Source organism: Melitaea cinxia, chromosome 25 (assembly GCF_905220565.1).
Source record: "Melitaea cinxia chromosome 25, ilMelCinx1.1, whole genome shotgun sequence".
NCBI classification, from domain to species: Eukaryota; Metazoa; Arthropoda; class Insecta; order Lepidoptera; family Nymphalidae; genus Melitaea; species Melitaea cinxia.
In genome coordinates this window covers 1,047,234-1,066,309 of record NC_059418.1, presented here as the reverse complement: position 1 = coordinate 1,066,309, position 19,076 = coordinate 1,047,234, and the positions used below count along the sequence as shown (strand labels likewise).

At 34.9% G+C, this 19,076-nt stretch overlaps 1 protein-coding gene across 1 annotated transcript in view; it reads left to right on the top strand.

Moving 5' to 3' along the window:
- The first annotated feature begins 2,336 nt into the window (after nucleotides 1-2,336).
- The window catches only part of LOC123665847 (igLON family member 5-like), a 35,305-nt gene continuing 18,565 nt past the window's right edge, over nucleotides 2,337-19,076 (top strand). Inside the window, exons 1-3 of the mRNA XM_045600082.1 lie at nucleotides 2,337-2,400; nucleotides 12,435-12,524; nucleotides 12,895-13,022. Of these exons, the coding sequence (XP_045456038.1) occupies nucleotides 2,337-2,400; nucleotides 12,435-12,524; nucleotides 12,895-13,022 (282 nt within the window). The remainder of the gene's footprint in view (nucleotides 2,401-12,434; nucleotides 12,525-12,894; nucleotides 13,023-19,076) is intronic.

Genomic DNA, 19,076 nt, shown 5'->3' with positions numbered 1-19,076 from the left:
ACAAGCTACATACGACCGTACAAGTTTCTTGTAGCATCTTATAAATATTTGTGGTATTCTTTTACTACTTTCACTTATGATTTTGTATCTCGCTTCAGCCTGTAATATCCCACTACTGGGCATAGGCCTCTTTCCCAATGTAGGAGAAGGATCAGAGCTTAATCCACCACGCTGCTCCACGGTTGGCGGATATATTCCCTACTATGAGTAAAGATCGCTATCAGGTGTACATGATAACAACCGAGACCGACGGCTTAACGTGTTCTCCGAGGCACGGTGGGGAGACCTACAAGGACTTTGTAAAATTGTGTTTAATTGACAATTAAATAAATAAATATACATACATAGGTTATACTACAAGAAACATCCATTATAGAAACATTCTCATAGCTTTTCCCTTTAAAACAACACACACCCAATTCATTTCAATAGTACTTCATTACAAATCGCGTAAAACCGGGGCGTGTCGCAGGTATCAAGCGAGCATGTTATTAAACTTATTTGACCTTCCAAATCCACCCCTAAGTGTAGGGTTGTTTGGAATCGATAAACGCTTTTTTATAAGTAATGGAGGGTTGTAGTGTACGGCGATTTCTTGAATTGTATTCGACTAAGAATTAACAATATTTGTGTATTTTATGTATGGGATAGGTTTGGAAATACGAGGGTACATATTACGGCCTAGTCTTAATCTATACATATAATAAAACGGTAGGAAAGTCAAAACTGTACATTGAATATTTTTTTAAAAGAATACTTGGTGTGTGATCTACAATCGATACCGAAGTCAGAAATATAGTTTTAAGAATTTTTGTCTGTTTGTCTGTTTGTCTGTACCTATGTCCGGGATAAACTCAAAAAGTACTGCATGGATTTACTACAAATTTGGAAAGGATATTATTAAGAAGTCGGGTCAACATATAGGCTACATATTATCACGCTATCACCTACGGGGAACGAGCAGTGAACCTTTATTTCTTCAAAGCATTCTGTAACAACGCGTAATCTAACGACGCATATTTGAATGTTGTTATTATGTTAATAACCATGCTATAAGCTAGCTTCACACTATAAATAAAGACATTCTGTAGTATATTTAGTAAAAGCATTGCACCCGTGCGAAGCCGGGGCGGGTCGCTAGTATATATATATTTCTTTTGCGTGTGTTTGTCACTGAACTCCTCCTAAACGGCTAAACCGATTTGGTTAAAATTTGCACGTATATTTCTATGCGTTTATGGATGGTTTGAAAATATTGGACCCGGTAGGTTGCACTGCTATCGGTATGTCAGCAATCAAATTTGGTAGCTGTATTTCGGGCAGGACAGTGTATGTCGGGTCCTCTAGGTGTATACTAATATTATAAATCTAAAGAGTTTGTTTGTTTGTTTGAACGCGCTAATCTCAGGAATTACTGGTCCGATTTGAAAAAAAATCAGTGTTACGCTTAAATCATCACGCTAAGATCAATAGGAGCGGAGTACTAATTGAGATGGTTTCAAAATCGGGGTTTTTTCAAGTAACTATTCAACGCAGACGAAGTCGCGGGCAGAAGTTAGTAAAATATAATTTTTTCTATAAGAGGTAGGTATAAAGGAAATAATTATTCGGCTATACATTTTATATTACGATTTTGTTATCGATAAAAATCAAAAAAACTACTTTACATAACTACGAGTATCTTAACATCTTTATTTTTATTTACGATGATTTATAAAATACGCCGCCGAGACGCCGCGTTGGCGCAACGGTTACAGCCATGGATTGTACCTGTTGCGCTGGCGGTTGCGGGTTCGATCCCCGCACAGACAAATATTTGTATTGGCCATACAGGTGTTTGCCGTGGTCTGGGTATTTGTGCAGTCTTTGTGGGTCTCCCCACCGTGCCTCGGAGAGCACGTTAAGCCGTCGGTCCCGGTTGTTATCATGTACCTGATAGCGATCGTTACTCATAGTAGGAATATATCCGCCAACCCGCATTGGAGCAGCGTGGTGGATTAAGCTCTGATCCTTCTCCTACATGGGGAAAGAGGCCTATGCCCAGTAGTGGGATATTACAGGCTGAAACGTTTATAAAATATATATAATAATAATCGAATGATATAATAATAGCAAACTGCAATAATAATAACAGTCATAACGTAGACTATACGACATTCTATAGCCATCATACATATCTTACGCTTTTTTTTTAAATTACGAACGTATTTTGAAGACTAAGGTACCCTTCCGCAATGCCCCATACAGAACTTAGATCCAAAAAATTTAATATTAAATTATGTAATCTATTTTGTCAACAGATGAGGCATCGTGCGTGTAATCCAAGAGGCTGAGACATGGAGCCGAGTTGGGTTATACTGGCGACTGCCCTGGTGGCGGTGTTCGCGCAGAACAACAGAAGTAAGTAATGCTAATTACTTTGTAGCGACATCTATCGCGCGAAGTACGACTACGAAACTGCGTAATTAGAGAAAAACTGACGTATGCTACATCGCGCTATCAGAGTTTTCAAAGTGATTAAGTATATATACATGATCCCGACAAAAACCGTCGGGGGCGCAGTAGCTCGCCAGACACAACTTCCGTCTGCTCGGAGGATCCTCCCTCTTCGATGGCGGACGTGATTCTTCACACCACGTTCCTCACACCCCTAAAACTTTATCATTTATATCATTGCTCAAAACCTGCAGCAGTTACACTAGGGATCCAGCTCAACCTTACAGAAGACCACAGCTAAATAATCCCTCTCGAATCTGAAGAATCCCTCTCGAATGGTGCTGTGTCAAGGTACCTGTAAGGTAGGCAGAGCTCTGGGGATGCGCAGTATGGACACTGGGGCTGGTGTTGCAGATGTTTGTATTTTTAAGGCTGTGGTAACCGGTGACACTCTGTACGCCACGCCAAAACCGTCTAGTATTTTTTGTTTACAACGCGTTGGCGCAACGGTCAAAGCACTGGTTTGTGGCTGGTGCGCTGGCGGTTACGGGTTCGATCTCCGACAAGATTAACATTTGTATTGGCCATGCAGATGTTTGCTGTGGTCTGGGTGTTTGTGCAGTCCTTGTGGGTCTCCCCACAAGCCGTCGGTTCCAATTGTTATCGTGTACACATCAGGCGATCATTACTCATAGTAGATAATATATCCTCCAACCTGCATTGGAACAGCGTGGTGGATTGAGCTCCGATCCTTCTCCTACATGGGGAAAGAGGCCTATGCCCAGCAGTGGGATATTACAAGCTGAAGCGATAACGAACACTAACGACCAGGAATACAAACCTCTCGTCGTACCCATGTGTGTATGCTTGAATAAACACATATATTTCCGTTCTGGTTCCCTGTCCTTATATCTCTATTGGCTCAGAGAACTCTTAAGCGCGTCAATCCTGGTTATTGTTATAGACGCCTTTTGGAAATAATAAATCCAGCACTGTTATTTCAATATTATTTATTGAACAAAACACTTAGGACACATGCTATTCTCCTGAAGAGCGAAACGCGGGCGCCTAGCGACGTTGCATTTAAGCTTCGCTCATACTCTCCCACCATTTAGTTCCCCTACTAAACGGGTAACAGACCCGCTTAGTCAATTCAGTCTCTTTTAATATAGCTATATATTTGCATTCAATAATAGATTTTGATTACATTTATTCGTTATTATTATTAATATAATTGTATAAACATTAGCGATTATTGCCTAATTCTTACGAAAGCTACAATTTAACCTTAATTATGCTTACACACCTAACAGTGATTGTTTTTTTTTTGTTTTTTTTTTAACAAGTCTTAGACATCCACGGGCTTATGAACCCATGTCCTTTTTTACTCTAATACATGCAAATTTTTATTTTTATTTTTTTTTCTCTATTTCAAGGTAGGCGTTAGTCAACAACATCGCTGTTCAAGTCAGACTATGTTTGTTTTTAATGTCTCCAAAAGAGACGTGAGTCCACCGACCGGTTCTTAATCTAATCTATGGTACAACATTTTTTTTTTTTTTTTTTTTTTTTTTTTTTTTTTTTTTTTTTTTTTTTTTTTTTTTAATTATTATTTCCTTATAATACTATACTTATATCTAGCTAATTCTTACATTATAATCATAGATATCAGATAACAGTGATTGTTAGAAGTTAGAAGTAGTTGTTAGAACTCTTAGAAGGAATACGAGTAGTGAGTTCGAATTGAAAAACGTTTATATGTTCATAGCAAAGAACTATTAAGCACAGTATAGATTCAGCTTGTAACATCCCACTGCTGGGCATTGGCCTTCGATGTAGGAGAATAGATAGAAAGAAACATGTTTATTCGGGACATCACACTAATCACAGACAGTTTTTACACAAAAAAGTACAGTCAAATAGAAATAATAATAACTAATATGTATATATATATATATATATATATATATATATATAACCAAATTACAAGATCAGTAATATAGACTATAAAAAATCAATATCATCAAAAAAATTCAAATAAAATTTAAATCTAAAAATTTTCAAAAGATTATGAAATAATTGTGTTAGCTGACAAACGAAAAAAACCGACTTCAATTAAATCGACAAGTAATACAACGTAGGTAGACGAAAAATTAGTCAAGTAAATACGCATTATCAAAGATTACTCCAAAAGTTGTAATCAGATCTCGATGAAATTTAAATGTGACCACATGATAAACATCGGCTTTCGATTAAATTAAAAATTATCGAAATCGGTACATCCAGTAAAAAGTTATGCGGATTTTCGTGTTTTCCTCGATTTCTCTGGGATTATATCATCAGATCCTAGTTTCCTTATAATGGTACCACACCAGGGATATCTCCTTTCCAACGAAAAAAGAATTATCAAAATCGGTTCATAAACGACGAAGTTGTCCCCGAACATACATTAAAAAAAAATTATATTCCCTATTACGAGTAACGATCGCTATCAGATATTTATGATAACCACCGGGCCCGACAATCACAAATCGATATAAACGAAATAGCATCAAAAACTTAGTTCAAACATAAGCTCGATTAAGCTTTTATTTAAGCTCTCGTCGGACATTTAAAAGCAATAGACGATACCAATATTGGAGTTTTAATTACTTCGAACGTGGCCCGATATTGTTCACTTGTACTCTATGATTGAGTTTCACACGCCGATGTTGTACCCTTTGATTAAGTTTTAAGTGATTTATTAACTGTTTTGGAGTTTTTTTTTTGGAAAATGGAGGAAGTGAAGAAATAATTTAAATTTATCTTATTTAAAGAATTAGAAAACCAAATAAAAGTATGAAAAGGTTTTACTGCAAGAAATCCTTTCTGGTAACTTTTTCTAAAAAAATAAAAAATAAATAAAAATGAATTAAGAAAGAAAACAAGAACAGTATGGTACAGTGCAATTTCTTCCTGGTTACCTTTCGATGGAAACTGATAAACGACCATTTGATAAGTGTGCTAAGCAAAACAAATATCTGTAAACATATATATATATATATATATATATATATATATATAAAAACTTATATTATTATACTTCATAAATATTATATGTATGTCGTTTTCTAATTTTTACGCGAATTCCACTCATTATAATGGAACAACTTTTTCAGATTTTAATCGCGGCTTATTGAGTTTTTTAAATGCCCGACGTTTCGGATGCTTTACAGTACCATGGTCACGGGAGGACTCTAAAAAAACAAAAACCGCGATTAAATCCGATAAAGTTGTTTCATTATAATTATATGTATATATATAAATTACGTTTCTGTATGTTCATATTATATTATATTTACCTTTTGCTATCACTATGTTGGTAAACAAGTTAACCATACACCTTATGGTAAGCGGTTACCGTAGCCTATAGACGCCTGCAACACCAGAAGCATCGCAAGCGCGTTACCGACCTTTACCCCAATCCTCCAGGAGCTCTGGTCACCTTACTCAACACAGTAACACAATACTACTTGAGAGGAATGCTATTTAGCTGTAATCTTCTGTAACTCTGCTACTCCAGATGTTGAGCAGGATTTCCTGCTGCCGTCTACCAGACATTTTTAAAATTAAGCAGTTTTTTTTTTGTATGGACAAAATTAACCTCAACTATTTAATGAAAATCCAAGATTTATTAACATGGGAAATTAGTAAAGCCATTGTGGACCTTTTGCTATGAAAAGTAGATGCTTGATGGGATGACATTTTTAATTAGGGCGGACACATCGAGGTCGCCGTGAGGTCACTCCGGCCGCTTGTAATTTCCTACTTACAATTTTTATTTAAATAAATTTGTCATAGATTGTATATATACCTTTTTTTTATTTAAAGTTATAACAATTCAAAATTGAGATTTTATTACAGATTGTAAAAAAATTGTTTATTTTTTTTTCGTATTTTGAGTTTAAATTTTAAACCATTTCAAAACGAGGTTTTATTTCGGCCTGTACATTTTTCATGTTTATTGTACGCCTCCAAGAAGGTTGTGCTTTATTCTCACAAAATGCGCTTATTCTTTAAGCTTCTATATTTTTATAACAATGCATTAATATGCCTTAAAATACTAACTTTGACAACTTTCTTGATTGACTTGATTTTTGCGTTTTATAAATTGTGGAACGACTTCATAATATATTTATAGTGAAAGTTTTAAAGGAAATTTTTATTTTATTATTTTTAGGGCATTTAAAATGAAAGCTTGTGTCTTTAAAAGTTTTTTTATTTTTTAACTGACTTAAAAAAGGAGGAGATTACTCAATTCGACCGTATATATATTTTTTAAGTATGTTTGGGGATGACTTCGTTATAACTTTTAGAGTAATCTTTGATAATGCATATTTACTTGACTATTTTTTTTTTTTACCTACCTACGTTGTATTACTTGTCAATATAATTGAAGTCGATTTTTTTTTCGTTTGCCTGCAAACACAATTATAATCTGTTTTATTGTAAAATTATGTTCAATATCTATAGAAATAAAGTTCTTAGGGTAATGGATTGACTATTGGACAGATTACAATTCATTCTTCTGAGTTTTATTTAATAGACGTGATAAAAAAGCTTTAGTTGCTGTAAACGTTTTATGAATTGACGATTTTTAAAATAATTCGTTTCTTATAACAGTCTTTATTTTCACATATTCCTCTACAAATAAACAGTCTTAAAATTATAAGAAAACCAGATGAAGTTGCAGGTATCAGTTAGTATTATAAGCGTTTGTACCTAAACAAGAGAATGCTACAGCTATCTTTGTAATATACAAACATACAGACATATTTATCTAAAATATTTATTTATATAAGTAAACTTAAATAATAAACATTCTCTGACACACAAAGGGTAGAATTTATCTTTTATACAGTTTCCGGACCGTTTTATTTCAGGCAAGATGGCGACCGAAATCCGCCATTTTGTTTACTTTGTAAATCGCTATATCCTGAGGATTTAGAATATGATATATATTTTTCCATTGCATGTTTCCGGGTATATTTTGTACTGCGAGCAACGATGACTATCAAATGTATATGATAAAAAACGAGCCCGACTCAAACTGCTCTCAAAGGCACGGTGGGACAACCGCAAGGACTGACGCCCAGACCGGAAATTTTTGTACCAAAACAAGCGTCCCGAATTGAGTTCAAACCCTCTGGTTAAAAAAGCACCTACACGACGATAACACCAGTGGTGTGTTGATTTTATTAAAATATTTCGCTTCAGCCTGTAATATCCCACTACTGGGCATAGGCCTCTCTCCCCATGTAGGAGAAGGATCAGAGCTTAATCCACCACGCTGCTCCAATGCGGGTCGGCGGATATATTCCCTTCTATGAGTAACAATCGCTATCAGTTGTACTTGATAACAACCGGGACCGACGGCTTACGTGCTCTCCGAGGCACGGTGGGGAGACTCACAAGGACTGCACAAACACCCAGACCACGGCAAACACCTGTATGGCCAATACGAATGTTTGTCATGTGCGGCGATCGAACCCGCAACCGCCAGCGCAACGGGTACAATCCATGGCTGTAACCGTTGCGCTAAAATATTTAGGTTATTTAATTACCACTTAACTATAGGATTAATTTAGTAATTGTTAATTGTTTTCCTACTTACCTATTGTAATGATCACAGTCCACAAGTGAGTCAGAGACGACGTATGAGGGAAGGTCATGAGGTAAATAAAACTCAATGAAAGTCTAATACTAAGCTTAAGATTACTAGCTGTGCCCGCGACTTCGTCCGCGTGGAATTTAACAAAAAATTTATTGTTCAGTTCGCAGAGTTATAGAATAAATAAATTTCTAAAATAAAAGTAGCCTAAGTTACTCTTTACTGTTAGTCAAAATAATTGTTTCTTCGCAAACGAAAGAAAAAACCGACTTCAATTACATCGACAAGTAATACAACGTAGGTTGACGAAAAAAATAGTCGAATATTTATTCGACTATTTTTTTAGTATGACTATTTATGACTATTTTTGAGTAATATTTGATAACGCGTATTTACGCGTTATCAAATATTACTCAAAAGGTAGTCATCAAATGTCGATCTTTAAATGGAACTACATGACTAAAAGAATCATCAAAATCGGTACACCCAGTGAAAAGTTATGTGGTATAATACAACACAGGTGAACGAGAAAATGGTCAAGTAAAAACGCATTATTAGAGATAACTCACTAATTACTCGTCAAATCTCAATCAAATTTAAACGTGACACAACAAACCCCATCTTTTGATAAAAATAATAATCATCTATTTCGGTTTACCCAGTTAAAAGTTATAAGGTAAAACAGATACAGTACTTTAATTTAGGTAGGGCACAGCCAGCTCTGAGGTCACCAACTCGCCTGCCCAGCGTGGTGACTATGGGCAAGACACATGAATTCGCGCTATTTTTGGCGTGAACTTGTGGAGGCCTATGTCCAGCAGTGGACTGTGATAGACTGAAATGATGATGTGATGATGATGATGAGGGCACAGCAAAAATTTCCTACTCAAAACATAGAGCCGTCCGACTGGAGCTGGTACAGATATTATTTGTTTCCCAATCATAGCTTAAAAATCACAGCTAAATAATACTGCTTTAATGACCAAAGCTCCTGGGAATGCTTCTGGTGTTGCAGACGTCTATAAGCTACGGTAATCGCTTACCATCAGAGCCGTATGCTAGTTTGCCCACCTAGTTGTATAAAAAAAAACTATAAAATTCGAATTAAGAAGCCCCTGTTTTCAGTCTCTCGAAAATATGTTGGCAACGCTGGAGGTAAAGCTAGTGTCGATAGCGCAGATAATAAATTTAAAAAGTCTAGAAATATAAGAAATAAATAATGAAAAATGACTTAAGTTTTTCCATAGACTCGTTTCCTTCATATTTCATTGTCAAACGCATTGAATTTCATTGTGAAAAAGTTCTATAATGGTACCGATTTTAAAATCGATGGAACTTTTGAATAGCTCAAAGTTTTTCTTTATGTATTAGTTGAGCTTGACTTTGTCAGTTCATATAAAGAAGAAGTGGCTTTCAAAGGAGTATATATATTCAACTATAATTACTGATACGGGTATTCAAAATCAAAATCAAAAACAGCTTTATTCAAATAGGCTTCAAAAGCACTTTCGAATCGTCACTAACCGACTTCCTAAAAACCTCCTCCAGGTTCTCAATTCGACTGTATTTTTTTTATGTAGATTACTTCAGAACTTTCGACAAAAAAAAATTTTAATCGAAAGGTGAAGCGTGTCATTTGGTCCTACTTAAATATATTTGAGATCTAACAAGTACTTTTCGAGTTATATCTAATAATGCGTTTTTACTTGACTATTTTTTCGTCGACCTACGTTGTATTATACCGCATAACTTTTTACTGGGTATATCGATTTTGATAATTTTTAATTTAATCGAAAGCTGATGTTTATCATATAGTCATATTTAAATTTCATCGAGATCTAGTGACAACTTTTTGAGTAATTTTTGATAACGCGTAGTTACTTGACTATTTCTTTGTCTACCTACGTTGTATTACTTGTCGATGTAATTAAAGTCGGTTTTTTTTTTCGTTTACGAGCAAATACAATTTTATTTATTTTACAAATTAAAATTTTAATTATTTTTAAAAATGAGATTACCATCGATTCGGAATGCAGACTCTGCAGAAGAATCGGCAAGAAACTACGCAGTTACCCTTTTGAAAATAATATATAATCTGTGTTTTAGTACAAAATTCGTAATATCTTGTATGAAATACAGCGTCACTCGTTATTGTTTGTATTAATCTGCTGTGCCCGCAATTTCGTCCGCGTGGAATTTACCAAAAAAATTATTGTTCAGTTCGCCGAGTTATAAAATAAATAAATTTATAAAATAAATTTTGCGTGAGTAACTCCTTGCTACAACGCGATGTATTTTTTTAGAATTATTAATACTCGTACATACTTAGGTACTTTAAGATTGAGTTTCTTTTATTATTATTTAGTTTTTAAAGGTAACTCAGGTTATCGGTATCAGGTATCGGGGGTTATTTTAAATTTTTAATTTAATTTTTATATATTGTAGATTCATTATCGTCTAAATGATGTAGCGTAAAAGACGATGTTTAATAAAAGTATTTATTTTGATATAAAAATCAATTTGTTACTACCAAATTAGCATTAAAATTAATTTATTATCAATTTTTGGTGTATTTCGGACAATTCACACACTATCTTTAAAAATTATAACCTATGTGTTATTCAAAAAAAGTTTGTTTAAAAAAATTGTAAAAGATAAAAGTAAAAAATCAAAAACTTGCTTTTTTGAATTTTTCATGTGAATTTTGAGGTTATGTGAAAAAATGTAAGTGCAAAAGTTGTAGATCTTTTTATTATCTACAACTTTGTCCAGTAACTTTTTTCTATAGGACTTGCAGTTTAGCCAGAAATCGAGATAAACCGCCTTAAACACCACCTCCCTTCCACTTCTCGACCTCAGATCGCCCGTAATTTATTTTCGTTGTATTCTCTTCCGTTTCCAATGGATTTCATCCTTCTATATTTCTTTTTACATTTTACCATTTTATCTATTTATTTATTTACACTTTATATATATACTTTATTGCACTTAACAACAGAATATACAGAAAATTACACGTATAGTTGATGACAAAGGTGGACTTATCCCTAGAAGAGATCTCTTCCAGTCAACCAATGGTCATGAGAGAGAGTGTCATATAGCGGGGGACACAGTGCAAGAAATAACAATATTGAGAAAATAGTTGAATAACTGTAATGTATTACAAACTTATAAGTATAAATACATACACACAGACATATCATACATATACTTTATTGTACATCAAACAAGAAATTAAACAAACAAGCACCATAAAAAATAATTAGTAGAATTTTTTTTACAAAAGGTGGCCTTGTTGCTTAAAAGCAATCTCTTCTAGGCAACCTTAGGGCAAAGGAGATGATATATTGATACATTTTCAAGGGCTAAAAGGACTGGCCTATTAACTAGCCTTCAAATTACAAAACTATTTTGTATTAGAACTGTTTAATCTATAGACCATTGGAACACAATAGACTTGCCAATGAAAAGCAAATAAGCAACAAGAATGAAACCATTTCAAGTCTTTATAAAGTAAAAATTTCTTTCTCACATTAATTTCGAATGAGTATTAAATGAATTATCGCAAACAGACGGAGCCGGGCGAACCGGAAGTACTAAATAACGAGAGAAACGGAAAAGGCGGTCGTTAACCGGCTTCCGGTTGTATATTGCTTTCAGACATGACTTTTTAATTGATTAATCTTGTTTATTTGTCGATACAGCTTTAATTGCAAATGGCTGCTTTGTTTGTCTGTGTAAATAGAAATTAATTGTCAAAATATAATGTGCATGGCTTTCAAATGACTGCACTGTATTGTATAATTCTTAAAACAAGATTTATAAAAAAAACAAAAGTGCCTTAGACCACACGACGGAGTGTAAACCTATTGCACAGAGAGACAGACAGACAATAATTGTAAAAAATGTTATCTTGGTATATGTACCGTGTATACATCCATATGCATTTAGTAAAAAGAGATTTTTTTAATATCACAAACCGACACTCTAATTTTATTTATTTGTATAGACTAGGTCGGCAAACAAGCGACCGGACATGGTAAGCGATTACCGTAGCGTATTGATGTCTGCAACACTAGAATCATCGCAAGCGCGTTGTTGACCCTATCCCCAATTCCCCCCAGGAGTTCTGGACAGTTTACTCACCTCAGGAACAACACTGCTTGAAAACAGTATTATTTAGCTGTGGTCTTCTGTAAGGTCGAGATACTATCCCAGTCGGGCTGTTCCAGATTTTGAGCAGGAAATTTCCTGCCGTGGCTCAGTTAATCATTATGGTCACACTTGATTCATACTTTTGACTGCTATTTTTTGAAACTCAAAAAGTAATCATTTGTTTTATTTTCAGATGATGGCCCCAGGTTTCTATCGCGGGGACATTCCTTCAGGACAGTGGTCGGGGACACGCTTCTATTGCCTTGTCAAGTACAGAACTTAGGTACCAAATTGAAAAATTACTTACTACAAATTAAATTATATTCATTTTAAATAAATTAAATAAAGGTTAAAGTGAAGCTACAACACTTCACACACACACTATTTTGAAAGACACAGGCCGAAGACGGGCAGCAGCGTCTTCGGTGCGACAAAGCCAAGCCCTGCGGTCACCAATCCGCCTGCCCAGCGTGGTGACTATGGGCAACACACATGAGTTCACGTTATTTTTGGCGTAAACTTGTGGAGGCCTATGTCCAGCAGTGGACTGAAATAGGCTGGAATGATGATGATGATGATGATAAAATGTAAAATAAATATATATGCGTAGTTTAATTGACTATGCTAGTGGCTAACGTTTGTGATAATTCCAGGGTCATTAGTTCTTCTTTGGAGGAGGGGTCCAGCAGTGTTGACAGCTGCAAGCCTTATGGTAACCAGGGATGAAAGGTTCCGCCTGGTCGACGGTTACAATCTCCAGATTACAGATGTTGGGCCACAGGTATTGTACAATTGAATTATAATTTTCAAAAGCCTCTTTTTTACTTGCGATTTATGTACAGTCGACTTTCGTTAATTCAAACCTGCGCTAATTCGTACCTCTCTATGATTCAAAGCCATCACGAGTTCCCTACAAAATCTTTTTATATTTCGAACTAAATCTATACATTTTTATACACTTGATAATTCGAACGAAAAAAAAACCGTTGCTACGTAACAAAACGACGCGTTAATTCGAACACATCGGCATCAAACACTCGGAATTCAAAGTTGCAGAGAGAAAAAAACAGAAAGCTAGTAAGTAGGTTCATTTCGAGACAAGTTCAAACTTGTACATACATGTATCATCGTGCAAGAGTCTTTTTTTTATTATGATTCGTTTGACACACACTTCCGCACGAATTGGTTTGTTTAGTTATGTTCCAGTTACTGTTACTCTTTCGTTGTATACAGATTAAAAGTATGTGCTAGTTATGAGTCCTAAAAAGTATAAATGCTTGAAGTTTGCTGAAAAGAAGAAGTTAATCGAGAAAGTAGAGAGAGGTGAGGAGAAAGGTGACTTTTGTCATTGTTAAAGAATAGCAGTTAATAAATTTGTATGTAATGATTGACCAACACTTAATAATTCGAAGTTTTATTTATTTTCTCTCAAATTTTGAACCATTTGATATTTCGAACACTCGATAATTCGTAATATTTTTCGAGTCGTCTGAGTTTCGAATTATCGAGAGTCGACGGTATGTAGGTATATTTATTAGGATGGAATCTTGCAACTCAATTTCGAAGCATATATCTTCAACTAAAGCTGAAATTTTGTATACACGTTTAGTTTGGATGACAATGTATGGTTAGGTTAGGTTAGGTTATATGACGTCATTCCAAATCCAACATGATAAGTCTAGTAAGAAGTAACTTAGGTTACTTTTATTTTAGAAATTTATTTATTTTATAACTCTGCGAACTGAACAATACCTGTTTTACCCGACTTCAAAAAAAGGAGGAGGTTCACAATTCGACTGTATTTTTTTTTATGTATGTTACATCAGAACTTTTGACTGGGTGGAGCGATTTCGACAAATTTTCTTTTAATCGAAAGGTGGTGTGTGCCAATTGGTCCCATTTAAATTTATTTGAGATCTAACAACTACTATAAACTACTAACTATTTTTGTTAAATTCAAAACGGACGAAGTCGCGGGCACAGCTAGTTTATATAATATATTTTAAAGTATAAAAAACCACAACTTATACTTATTTCATTTTATTAAATTTATATTCCAAATCTAAACTCAAATTCCAATTTCCTGTGCAATTTTTTATTTTATTTTTGTATTCTAGTTCCTTATAAACCTTCAATATAATATTGATAATAAAAATAAAAAATAAAAAAATATTTTTTTAAACTATTTTTGATAAATTGAAAATAATTTTTGTTGTATATAATTGATACTTGTCATGTTGTCCCTTTTAAATATGATTGAGATCTGATGATTTCATTTTACATAGTCTTTGATAACACGTATTTACTTGACTACTTTTTCGTCTACTTACGTTGTATTATTCGTAAATGTAATTGAAGTCGGTTTTTTTTTTTCGTTTTCTAGCAAACACAATTATTGAAGGCTTGTATAGTGCTGTAATTGGTCCATTCAATAGGTCCAGCAAATAAATAAATCTTTCAACTTTATAATATTGGTAATAGTCATTAGGATTTTGAGTAACTTCATCATTCCAGCCTATTGCAATCCACTGCTGGACACAGGCCTCCACAAGTTCGCGCCAAAATGCGTGAACTCATGTGTGTTGCCCATAGTCACCACGCTGGGCAGGCGGGTTGGTGACCGCGGGGCTGGCTTTGTCGCACCTAAGACGCTGCTGCCCGTTTTCGGCCTGTGTGTTTCAAAGCCAGCGGTAAGATGCTTATCCCGCCATCGGTCGACTTCTTAAGTTCCAAGATGGTAGAGGAAACTTGTTATCCCTTAGTCGCCACTTACGACACCCACGGGAAGAGAGGAGTGGCTATATTCTTTGGTGCCGTAGCCACACAGTAACTTAAATATTATGAATAGGTTAAGGTTGTTTGTAACACTGAGTGCATTACCTTTTTTTATTTTTTACGATGGAAAATGCTTTCACGCACAGACCCCGACGCCCTTAGGCGATGGTAGTGTAGGGCTCCCGGCGCTGACACTGGGGCTGATAACGTATTATCTAAGTTTGTAATGTATCCAATGCTATGATACAAATTTTTATTATATTGTTTAATATTTTTGCTAACTTAACTTTCTTTTATTATTGTTGATATTTTCTTAAATGTAAATAGGTATATGTATTATTTTTGACGTACTGTGTGGCTACGGTACTAAAGAATATAGCCACCACCTCTCTTCCCGTGGGTGTCGTAAGAGGCGACTAAGGGATAACACAGTTCCGCTACCACCTTGGAATTTAAAAAGCCGACCGGTGGCGGGATAACCATCTAACTGCTGGCTTTGAAATACACAGGCCAAAGACGGGAAGCAGCGTCTTCGGTGCGACAAAGCTAGTACTGCGGTAACCAATCCGCCTGCCCAGCAAGGTGACTATGGGCACATGAGTTCACGTTATTTTTGGCGTAAACTCGTGGAGGCCTATGTCCAGCAGTGGACTGTATAGGCTGTAATGATGATTATTTTTGACGTTCGTCAAGTGTGTGTTTCATCTTACGACAAAATAAATGTTTTTGTTTCATTTCATTTTAGTAGTTTAGAGATAAATAATGTTATTATTATGAAATAACTTTTTCGGACTTTATCGCGATTTATTAAGTCCTCACGACCATGGTTGCTGTAAAGTATTCGAAACGTCAGCCATTAAAAAAACTTAGTAAACCGCGATAAAATCCGAAATTTTGTTTCATTATAATGAATGAAAATCGCGCAAACATTAGAAAATAATAATGTTATTCATAAAAAATATCCAGTATTGCATCAATTTACTCAATTCTGTACTCATAAAAATAACTTAATTAAAACAAAAATAAAAATCGGATTGCGATTCGGTTTGTTTGTTCATTTTGTTAGTTAGATAACTGTTTTACATAAAAAACTCTTTTCTATGTTTTGCCTTTTGTGTAAATCTAGTCATCTATACAAATAAATAAAATAGGACTATCTGTTTGTAATATTAAAATAACCGATTTTACTAAATATATACGAATGTATACAAGGTACATAGGCCAAAATAACATTTTTTACAATTTTTGTCTGTCTGTCTGTCTGTTTGTTCCGGCTAATCTCTGAAACGGCTGGACCGATTTTGACGATTTTCACTGGCAGATAACTTATCTAATAAGGAGTAACTTAGGCTACTTTTATTTTAGAAATTTATTATTATTTTTTAAATTCCTCGCGGACGAAGTCGTGGGCGGTCTAGTTTTATATGTATTCAGTATTTTTCATTGTTATCGATTTAAAAATGACTACTCAAAATAAAAATTATTTCATTCAATCAGGCTGAAGAGGCACTTTTAAATCATTTTACAAATTAAAGTTATGTTAATTGTTTTTGAAGTCAAACTTCTTTAGGTACGCTTGACTCGGGGAGTAAGCTGGTGAATGCGTGACGAGAGTGTTACGATGTGTTATCGTGCGAGGCGAACGGAAGGTGAGAGGGAGATATAAGTTAATGAAGATAGAAAGGGGGGGAGTTACATTTCATATATTACTGTAGGAGCTAAGCTAGTTTTACTTCAGTCGTGTGGTCTAAAGCACATTCGCTTTGTTTTAAATAAATTAAGTGCCTATAGTTAATGAAATGCATAATTAAGAATTGGCAAAAACTCCGCAACAATTAATACTCTATAAAAAATCATAGAGAAATCATATCAAAATCGTTTTATATCCACGTAATAAACAACGCAGACAAAGACGCGGGTATCAGCTAGTTATATATAAAAGGTCCGAACGAGATCATAGATCAAATCAACTGTAATCCTAGCATGCAGATTTGAGATAACACCCGTAATAAAGTAGGAACGTCAACGACACCCACATTCATCATATCCGGATAAGATGTCACCCAAATGACTATTGATATCATAAAGATAAGGATGACTCTCATATCATTTTAATGGATTTTATTAAAAGTAACATACATATTACAATGCTGTGTGGTTACGGCATTAAATAATATAGCCACCCCCTCTCTTCCCGTGGGTGTCGTAAGAGGTGACTAAGGGATAACACAGTTCCACTACCACCTTGGAACTTCAAAAGCCGACCGATGGATAACAACTGCTGGCTTTGAAATACACAGGCCGAAGACGGGCAGCAGCGTCTTCGGTGCGCCAAAGCCAGCCCTGCGGTCACCAACCCGCCTGCCCAGCGTGGTGACTATGGGTAAAACACATGGGTACAACACATTTTTGTATTTGAACTTGTGGAGGCCTATGTCCAGTAGTGGACTGCGAAAGGCTGCTGTGATGATGTGATGTGATGATTTACAATGTAACTCTTTAAGTAATGATATAGGGTGCTTGGTATGAAAAAGTGCGTTCGTGCAATTCACACGGCAGAAGTGAAACTTCTGAAAAGTCGTAAGAGGGTAGGTCGTTGTGATTTGTTCTATTGACGATGATCCATTATGAAAAAGGTCGTAGACGCCATGCTACGCGTCGCTAACGCGTTTTTAGCAGTGAAGTATTTTATATCATTCTCTCCTATACATTTATGTGTATCTTTTCTTTATTGTGACTAATTATCGTTTCATTGAGTTTCAAATCACAATTCTAAAGAAGTTTCAAATAAAAAAACGAGTGTTCTTTAATAATAATAATTCTTTATTTCAGGCAACAATTTGACCCATAAAACAATTTGACTTTCTTCAATTCTTATTATACAAATACAACTTTAAAAAAATGAATAAATATCACGACAATTTGAAAAATACAATTACAATAATAAAATAAAACTAATTACAGTCGCACAATGTCCAATAAGAATGATAATAATAATAATTAATATTTAAAGCTTTCGCTCCGGCATTTGAAATTTTTAAATAGACCACACGACTGAAGTAAAACTTCTTTAGTTCCATCTTACTTATATCTCCCTCTCAACTTCCGTTCGCCTCGCCCGATCACACTTTCCGTAACGTTCTTGTCGCACATTCACCAGCTTACTCCCTAAGACTTCAAAAAATGCCATTAAAACTTGCCAACTTAATAACATAAAGTAACTTTCCCAAATTGTATTCTACCCTTGTTAGTACGAGTAGTGAGCATCTTTCAAACAGAACTCTAAAAATATGAAATATATAATAGAACTAGTGGACCCGGCAGACGTTGTCCTGCCCGGAAAACAGCTACCAAATTTGATTGCTTACATACCGATAGCAGCGCCACCTGCCGAGTCCAATTGAGATAAAAACTACACTATCTCCCAAGTTTTACAAAATTACAGATGCTTACGAAATTTGATAAAAATTGGTTCAGTAGTTTCGGAGTTTATCGCGAACATACATCGTGACACGAAATTTTTATATGTATAATATAACTATCGACATATATATGATACGTCGGCTAATAAAATCTGGCCCAAACATTGTTAATTAATTAAAAAAGTAAAAAAAAAATGATTAAATAAGTTAGTTCAACATAAACTGTCCAATGAACGCGTAAGCACGATTATTATTTAGTACGAGATCTGGCTTAAGATTTATTTTTTCTTAAACAACTAGGTCGGTTAACAAGCGTACGGCTCACCTGATGCCAAGCAATTACCGTAGCTTATAGACGCCCGCAACACCAGAGGCGTAGCAAGCTTGCTGCCTCCGACTCCCCCCAGCAGCTCTGGTCAACTTACTCACCAACAGGAACACTACACTGCTTGAAAGCAGTATTACGTAGCTGTGAGTTTTAACTATAATTATACCAAATCAACAGGAAGAGTTTTTGGAACCATATTATTATTTATTTATTATTTATCTATACATATAATAAAATGGTAGAAAAGTTAAAACTGTATATTGAATATTTTATTGAATATTTTTTTGAATATCTACAATCGATACTGAAG